The sequence below is a fragment of the Centroberyx affinis genome, unplaced genomic scaffold (genome assembly GCF_046629955.1).
Source record: "Centroberyx affinis isolate AG114_WGS23_722 - 3 ecotype Tasmania unplaced genomic scaffold, CSIRO-AGI_Caff_v1 ptg001566l_1, whole genome shotgun sequence".
In the NCBI taxonomy this organism is placed as follows: Eukaryota; Metazoa; Chordata; class Actinopteri; order Beryciformes; family Berycidae; genus Centroberyx; species Centroberyx affinis.
Genome location: NW_027280017.1, coordinates 1,313 through 10,898, shown reverse-complemented (window position 1 = coordinate 10,898; position 9,586 = coordinate 1,313). Strand labels below are relative to the sequence as shown.

At 39.4% G+C, this 9,586-nt stretch overlaps 1 protein-coding gene across 1 annotated transcript; it reads left to right on the top strand.

Moving 5' to 3' along the window:
* Positions 1–894: 894 nt before the first annotated feature.
* Positions 895–7,472, top strand: her8a (hairy-related 8a; the record flags this gene model as incomplete). Its single annotated transcript, XM_071527665.1, has 5 exons — positions 895–960; positions 1,957–2,052; positions 2,191–2,269; positions 4,755–5,304; positions 7,442–7,472. Coding segments are annotated over exons 1-5 (822 nt in total), but the record flags the coding sequence as incomplete, so codon positions are not given.
* Between the last annotated feature and the right edge of the window lie 2,114 nt (positions 7,473–9,586).

The following is a 9,586-nucleotide window of genomic DNA, read 5'->3' as shown; positions in this document are numbered from 1 at the left end:
AAAGGAATATAATTAATATGCTCTATTTGAATATAATAAATATATGATCAATGTGATACAAATATCTGGATAAATGTAAAATAAATACATTTTCTACTCTAAAAATTACTAGAATGTAGTGCATTTTCTTGAATATTTAATACATACAGTACTGTGCAAAATATATGATCAATATGATACAAATATCTGGTTAAATGTAAAATAAATACATTTTGTAATTAAAAATTAGTAGAATGTAGTGTATTTTCTTGAATATTTAATACGCAAAAGTCTTATATTTTTATAGAAATTTTGTCTTAGATGTTTTATTTGTTTTCTGCATTAGTGTGTCAGTACACTACTCTTAATAGTACATTTTCTGGTATTTATAAACTTTTCATGTCATTATTTTTGAAAGCATCTTCACTTGATGGATTTTTTTGTGCCTAAGACCTATTGCATGACAGACTATAATAATTCTTCTCTGAACTGAATTGGAAAAAGCATTCAAGAGAATTGCTGCTCCTAGTGTTTTTTCCCCCTCTTTGGACCTTGTGGAGTGAATCAGGGGTGTCTTTGGGGGGGGGGCTTGGGGGGGGGGGTGTATGTGGGAAAGTGTGGGGGATGAAGCCCTCGCATATTGTCATGGTAATGTCCCGGGGGGGTGTGTGAGGTCTTGGTAAGTAAAAAAAAAAAAAAAAAAAAAAAAAAAAGGGACAGGGGTAAATGCCTTGACTTCTCCCGGCTAGCCTCCTATTAGAGTTCCCTCTCTCCATCCTCCATTCGTTTACCGGGCACTAACGCTTGCAGAATGGGGAGTTTGTGAGGTTTTTTTTTTTGAAGGTAAAAACTCGGAGAAGGAAACTGAACTGGGGACAGCGTGGGGTGCACCGCTGTGGTTTCTCTGCTGCAGGGATGACGGCCTCCAACATGGGAAACGGACCCGACAAGAACGTCAGCAACGCCAAGGAGGACAGAAAGGTAGGAGTCAGCCCACCTCTCCTTCCAAAAAAAAAAAAAAAAAAAAGAAAAAAAAAAAAAAGTGAAAATGCACATGTGAATTCAAAGAACAAGAATAACAAACACAAATTTTTGGCACATGTGAATTCAAATTTTTAAAGCAAGTTTTCACATGTGAGCAATTTTTGTCATGCATTCCAACAGGTTTTACTTGAGATGTAAAATTTTTAGTTCATCGGATTTTTTTATATGTGCACATTTTTTCCATGTGTTATCATGATGATATTTAACATGTGAAAAATGCATTTTACATGTCATTTTTTGTTAGGGTCAACTCACTTTACCAACCTGTTGTATTTGCAAAATACAGTTTATCACCTTTGTAAGCTGACATAAATCTTATTAATGGCATGAATTCATAATGTATATCATAGTAAGTCGTATCAAACTGGTGTAACTTATATGAGGCTTGGGTATTTTAAGTACAAATGCATAAGTTTAGTGTTTCTGAAAATATAATTGACCTTTGTCCATATTGGTGGCTGTTTGCCTTATGGTGGTCAATGACTGGATGACTGGAAATGACTGTAAAAACTCAGCTTTTTAAAAAAAAATGTATAATTTTTTATATAGACTAGAATAGAGTAGAATAGAATACTTAATTTTGTCATCCAACTACAGGTTGAGAAATACCTCAACATGCATTACTTTACAACAACAGGTGGTGGCTCTAAAAGAATGGTACAAATGAGTTGAAACAGTGGAATAATATGAAATGGAATGGAACCGATTAGATCAGAATAAAACTGTTTACATTTCTAATATCCAACAATCACAGTCTGGAAATTGTCCTTCAGTGGATAGACTGTGCTTGTACTGGCCAGCTCCCAGTGTGAATGCCTGTAATTGTATGCATGTAGAGCTCAGTCGGCTGTCCCTGGATAAATAAAGCTTACAATAAAAAAAAAGGTGATTATCAGCTCTTTAACACTGAATATGGATTTGTGTGATTGACAGCTGCGTAAGCCCCTGATTGAGAAGAGGAGGCGGGAACGCATCAACTGCAGTCTGGAACAGCTGAAGGGGATCATGGTGGATGCTTACAACCTGGATGTAAGTACGCACACGCACACACACACACACACACACACACACACACACACACAACCCCCGATACATGAAAGATTTGAGCTTACTACAAGTGAGTTGTTGTATTAAAGCTGTCTTCCATATGTCTTCATGTGTTGGCAGCACTCTAAGCTGGAGAAGGCTGATGTGTTGGAGGTCACAGTTCAGCACATGGAGGGGCTGCAGAGGGGCCAAGCTGCAGGTAACAACCACATCCTGCTGACTGACTGAAGTACTCTGATCCAATACAGCAATGTAAAAATACTCCATTACAAGTAAAAGTCCTGCATGAAAAATCCTACTTAAGTAAAAGTACATAAGTATTAGCAGCAAAATGTAGTTAAAGTATTAAAGTAAAAGTAGTGGTTTGGTCCCTCTGACTGATATTTTATTATATATGACATCACTAGATTATTAATACTGAAGCATCAGTGTGTAAGCAGCATGTTACTGTTGTAGCTGCTGGAGGTGGAGCTAGTTTGAACTACTTTATATACAGTTAGCTAGTTTAGTCCAGTGGTTCCCAACCTAGGGGTCGGGCCCCTCCAAAGGGTCATCAGATAAATCTGAGGGGTCGTGAGATGATTAATGGAAGAGGAAAGAAGAAAAAACAAAGTTCTGATACACAAATCTGTTTTCAGTTTTTGGACTTTTTCTCTAATCTTTGATTTTTGCAGAAATATTGGATCATTTGAACATTTATGGAAATGAAACCATGTGAGGTTTAGAGGGAAAATCACTATTTGGTGGAGCTGTTAACAACTCATAGACATCTGAAATGTGACCCGACTACACACTGCTTTTTGGAAGACGTCAAAAGCCAAAAAGGTTGGAAACCACTGGTTTCATCTTTAACAATGTGTTGTATTTTAAAAGCTTGTTATATTATCCATTGTGTCAAATCTCCATCTGAAAAGTAACTAAAGCTGTCAAATAAATGTAGTGGAGTAGAAAGTACAATATTTCCCTCTGAAATGTTGTGGAGTGGAAGTATAAAGTAGCATCAAATGGAAATACTCAAGTAAAGTACAAGTATCTCAAATTGTACTTAAGTACAGTACTTAAAACTCTCCACTGAAAGCCAGACTAATGATTCTTTAGGTGGGTTGGCTCTCACACCACAGTGGAATAATTTGTGTGGTCAGCCATGTGAAATAAAACTAATAATCATTAAAACATATTCATGCATACTTGGGTGGAATCTGAAGAAAATGCCACATTAGAAGTAAGTTGGACTAGCTGTGGTCAGAGGTGGGCAACATCGATAGGACATATGATTTTTAATAAAAGGCTGATATCAACCCCATATATTAATCTAACCCTACATATAGTGAATATACTCCATATAGTTGCATTAGATCCTAGACTGCCATACACCTCCTAGTGGGAATACCTTGACCAGAAATTCCTATATTGTTATGGAATAATGCTCACACACACACACACACACACACACACACACACACACACACACACACCATCCCCACATAATGGGTGTGATTATCATGCGTTGGCTGTTAAGCGGCCAGGTAGGGGGTTCATCACTCTGCATATCAAAGAGCTCCTATTGGGTCTCATCAATCACATGATTGACACATCATGGCAGAAAGAGAAGGACAGCCACAACAACCTTCAGCATCATTCAGAATTGTATTTTTTGAAATGTGAACCAAGATGTAAAACGCCATATTCCTATCTGTCAGGGGTAAATACATAACTTGTGCATGAATGTGTGTGTGTCAGGGGCAAGGGCTCGAGTCACATGACTTGGACTCCAGTCAGAATTGACTCACAACTTTAATTACTTGAGACTTGAATTGAGATCTTGTGTTTGTGTAAATGACTTAGATTGAAAGTGATGAGATTTGTTCGAGCAGACCACAGTGGCGTGTCCAGGCCATTTTGACTGGGGTGGCCGAGGTGGGGCACAGACTCAAGCAAGGGTGGCACTGAGTGCAGCATTTAGGAAGGATGTAGGCAGGTCCCAGGTCAGAATTCTGAATTCCGAGTCAGAATTCTGAGATTAATCTCAGAATTTAAATAAATTTTTCACATGTGGCCCTAATCCTCTTCCATATAAGGCCCAGGTCAGGCATCACTGTCAACTGTATGCATGTAAAAAATATGCTACTAACATTACTTCTTGGTCTTTATCGTCAGGTGCGTGCTGCATTCTGTTTGGTCAGACATTGTGTTTTTTTCACATTGATCCCTAATCTGGTTTTCTCTTTGCTCCCCTTGGCGTGTTTCTTGGAACTCAAGGAGCGTAGTTTTGGTTTAAGAAATGAACTGGCTTGATGGTCCCGCCTCTGACATGGCCATCAGCCACCCCCTAGACACGCCCCTGGCAGACGACTGAATTTAAATTCTGTTTTCTGAATTTGTATGGAATGATTGAATTTACTGAAGTTGAAACTGAATCTAGAAATCAAACTCATGATGCTCTTACCAAGTTTTTATCCTATTAAAACCATATTGCATTGTAAAGTCCTAGATATTTACTTTTCTTTAAGATATTAAATTGATACTGGACTCTTGATTTGTTCTGACTTGACTTGCTGTTCTACATTTAGACTTGAGACTTGACATTAATGACATGGACTTGACTTGGTAATCTACATTTAGACTTGGGACTTGACTTCAGACTTGTGTGAGACTTATATGTGTGTCTCTGTCCCCCCCTATAGGCAGTGTTGCTGGATTTGAATCCCACCAGCGTTACAGCAGTGGTTATATCCAGTGCATGCATGAGGTCCATAACCTGCTGCTCAGCTGCCCAGGCATGGATAAGACTCTGGGGGCTCGGCTCCTCAACCACCTCCTCCAATCCCTGCCCCCCCTCAGCTCTGATACCGGGAGCACCGGGAGCGCCGGGAGCACCGGGGAGCCCGACAGCCCCAAGAGTACCGGGAGCCCGAATGGAGTCACGAGTAACACTATTTCGCGCACTCCTAGTGGGAACGTGATGAGCGGTGGAGGTCACCCCCCCCGACCCCCGTGCCCGGCCTCCTCCCCGCCCTCCTCACCCCTCTCCCCACCGACCAGAACCTCCATGAGGCCCAGGCGGCTCCGGCTCCACGGCGAACCCCCGGCGCCGCCGCCGAGCGAGGCGGCGGGTCGAGTCAGAGGGGGAAGCGATGCGACTCCCTCCTCCTCCTCTTCCTCGCTTCATTCTTCTCCTGAAGCACAGCCTCCAGGGTTTATCAATGCTGGGGACGCCTCAGTGTGGAGGCCATGGTGAGAGAGGGAGAGAGAGAGAGAGAGGGAGAGAGAGAGAGAGAGAGAGAGAGAGAGACTATGCTGCAGAGTGCTCTAAACTCAATCCTGACTGGACACTTTTGTCTGATTTCGAAACCAAATATCTCACCTTTCACACCTCTGGTTCCCTTTTATGGTTAACAATATTCAAATGTGCATTCAAATTTGAAAGTCTAAATGCAATAAGACTATTTCTGCCAAAGTCACATTTGGTGTTTGTTTTGACGAGACAGTGGAGTATGGAAATACGGAAGAGAATTAGGGCCACATGTGAAGAATGTATTCTGAGTTCTGAGTTTAAATTCAGAATTCTGAGAATGAAGTCAGAATTCTGAGTTTAAAGTCAGAATTCTGAGAAAAAAGTTTGAATTCTGAACGTCAGCACTCAGAATTCTGAGTTTAGTTCTCAGACTTTAACCTCACAATTTTTCCAATTTGCCAGAAAATGTGCATACTGGTAGGCCCACATGAAGATTCAAATGCAAATTAAAAATTTCATTATGACTCAAATTGCACATACACAAGTGGAAAAATAAAATGCTCTTGTGGAATTTTGTTTTCATTTTCCAATTTGCATGAAAAGGAAAATCTTTCTTCTGTCTTTATGTTTTTTCATCATTTGAACAAAGTTAACTATTTGCTTCCATTCAAGCCCAGGTTATGCAAAGATATGTTGTTTATTTGAATGTTTGACAGCTAATCCAGTACTCAAAAATTAAAGTTTTATGCAAAATGTAATGAAGTTACAGTTTTTAAATGCTTTATGTGTTTGATTAGTTGGTTCGCATTGGTTTTAGCTTTAATGATGCTTGTTATTGTTTGACTTTGTCACTGGATTTTATCAAAGGAATGCAACAGTTTCACTTAATCCTGATGAAATTAGAATCTGTGTACAACACCTATTTCTATTAGCCTACAGTACAAGGAGATGGCTGTTTTGTATATGCAATGAACAAGATTTTGTAAATGCAATGAATTTTGTATATGCAATAAACAAAAGCAATAAAAGGTGTGTCTGTATGAAGCTAATAAAATATGATTCATTATGAAGTATTATGATAGTATGGCCAAGTGGTGTCAGGCTCTGAATTAAAGGAATAGTTCACCCCAAAAATGAAAATCCTGTCATCATCTCCTCCCCCTCATGCCAGTTGAAACACAGGTGAAGTTTGTCCATATAACACACAGGGAGGCTGCAGCACAACTCCATAGCAGCCTTCTCCAAAACAACTGAAGTCAGTGGGGACCAGTTCTTCAGAGTTCCAAAAAGACCTACAGTATATTTACACCATCATTTAGTGCAAATCTGAACTACAGCTGATTGATTTGCAACAAATAATGGTGTATAGGTCTTTCTATTCACAGTGTGATTGTTTGGCTGTTTTTGTTTTGGAGCTCTAAAGAACAGGTCCCCATTGACTTCAGTTGTTTTGGAGAAGGCTGCTACCAAGTTGTGCTGCAGCCTCCCTGTGTGTTATATGGACTAACAAATTTCACCTGTGTTTCATTTGGCATGAGGGGGAGGAGATGATGACAGGATTTTAATTTTTGGGTGAACTATTCCTTTAAGTCTCCAGTCTCCAGAGTCAGTGATCAATGCTAATAACAAGATTGTTCCCATTTTTCCAAGAAACCAGTATCTCCAGTAATTCTTCAAGTTGAGTCAGGAGCATCACGTCACTAAACCCTAAACTATGGCAAAGTCCCTGCATCTATTATTATTTACCACCAAGACTTAGAAACCTGCTGATATCCATTATATTAATGACTGATGACTGACAAGATCAAGATGACAAGATAAGATCATTCTTATGCCAATGACACTCAACCGTACCTCTCTTTCACACCCACAGTCCCATTTTCCATAATTTTGCTCTTCTTATCGGAGGAGTCCCTTTTTCATTTCCCCAAATGGAGCAATAGAGGTATCCATATTCTCTCTGATATCTGTAATGGGGAGGGTCTCAGAACGTTTAATGACTTGCGAATATCATTTGATTTACCTGGCTCTTCATTTTTCCTATACCTGGATGTGGGTGTACAGACAAGTGGTTTAGTCTCTAAGATCTATACTTTGTTACTGAACTCCTCTTGCGGTCCTCTCGCTGTCCATCAGGTGTGGGAATGAGATGTTGACCATCGCGGTGGTGAGGTGGACTGGTCTACTCTCTGGGACAACGTGGACTGCACATCTAAAAACCCTAATCATAAACTTATTCACTTTAATTTTCTACCTAGACTCTACCTCACTCCTAGAAAACGTCACCTCATGAAACTCATACCCTCTCCAATGTGTCATCTGTGTACTCTTGGTCTCATGGGCTCATTTATGCATGTGTACTGGGAGTGCCCTGGGGTGGCCTCATTCTGGAAACTAGTATCTTCTACTCTGTCAGATTTATTGGGTGTGCATATACCCTGTTGTCCCAGGTTGCTGATTTTGAACGATACCTCATCACTGGATCTGTCCGTCTCCAAGTCTCATGTTTTATTCACAGGTCTTACAGCAGCAAAAAAAAAATGCTGGCTTTAAGATGGAATCCTCCTCATTCACTTACACATACGCAATGGCTGATGTCTTTTCTGAACATATTATATATTATGTTAAGCAGCTGCTGGCTTGAGCATCTTCAAGTTTGGCATTACAATGTATCTAAGTGCACTTTGTTGTATTGTTTTAAATTTATGAATTAATGTACTATGTCATGTAGAACTACTGTGGGGTGGGAGGGGAGGGAACTGTCGCCACATGGGTGGGAGGGAGGGAGGACCTTTCTTGGTCCTAGTGGGGGAAAATATATTCAGTTTCTTTGTGTTTGTCATTGCAATGACTATTGCTTTACTTTTTGAAATAAAAACAATTGATAACAAAAAAAAAAACTGTACCTCCCTTTCGACGCAGATGACATACAATTTATTTAATCTGAGGTAATTATTATCAGCCCAGACATCGCTACTCACCAAATTTCTATACATCTTGCCTCATTATCCTGAAATGTGACCCAGTACAGCACAAATCTTGGTACTGTATTTGACAACAAACTTAGTTTTGCGAACCAGATCAAGGCAGTCATTCTGTCATGTGTCCTGCAACTTAGCAAACTCTCCTGGAGAAACGCCTTCATTTCATTGTGTTTGGTCTACACCTGCTTGACCCAGCAAAACCCGTTACAGCTTGTCCAAAACGCTGCAGCCAGGCTCCTCATGAGGTCCAGAAAAAGAGAACATATCGTGCCTATATTACCCTCTCTCCACTGCCTCTCTAGAATAGAATCTTATCTTTCACCTAGCAACATTATTGACCTTTTAACCCCTTGTGAACCTGAACGCACTTTAAGATCCACAGAGGCCCTCTTGTCCGTCCCTCAGGCTACACTAAAAACAAAGAGTGACAGACAGAGCCTTTTCTGTCTGGATCCCCACACTCTGGAATAATCTCCCTGAGGAGATCCAGCAGGCAAGCACTTTATCCTCTTTTAAATCTCTCTTTAAAAAAACAACAACACCTTTTTAGACTTGCTTTTATTGATATTATGGGTTGAATTATTTGAATGTTTTGTAACCATGTTTAAATGGGTGTGCTATACTGCTGTATAAATAAATGAATGAAATGATTAGATGTAGGTCACCAAATTATTATCTTAGAGGGAACATTGGTCCTGAACGCTCACTGTTGTAATTTATTTTATTTTTTTTTAAATGTGGCTTTACTAGTTACCTGTTAGGGGCTGGTGACATCAGAGGGTGAAGTGAATAGTCAAATAACCTACTTTTATGATAAGATAACAGTCTTTGGTACATATAAATGACATTTTTTGGTGATTGGTCTCCTTACTTTAATAATGACAGACATATATATATATATATATACATAGCTTTTGGATTTTTAATTTGCTATTAAATTTCCATTTCAAAAGATTCCATTTAAAAAACTAGACATATTAAATTTATGAAAGAACATGGTTGTGCTTTGGGCATCTCAACTTTCAGGGGCCTTAGTTCCTCTACTACTTCCAAATACATTTCTGGTGGTTTTTATTTGGTCTTTGCTCTCCAGTATAATGATTACAGTTTTTTCTGATTGCTTAGGCACTATCTTTGAAACTATAGGCTATTTTTTGCAAAACTCTACACACTAACCACAAAACCTTACACCAAACCAGCAAAACATTATACATCTCTTGCAAAAGCAAACAATTCTTGCAAAACTCTTCAAACTCTTTTAAAAATTGTGTTTTGGTGTCAATACAGTTCACACAAA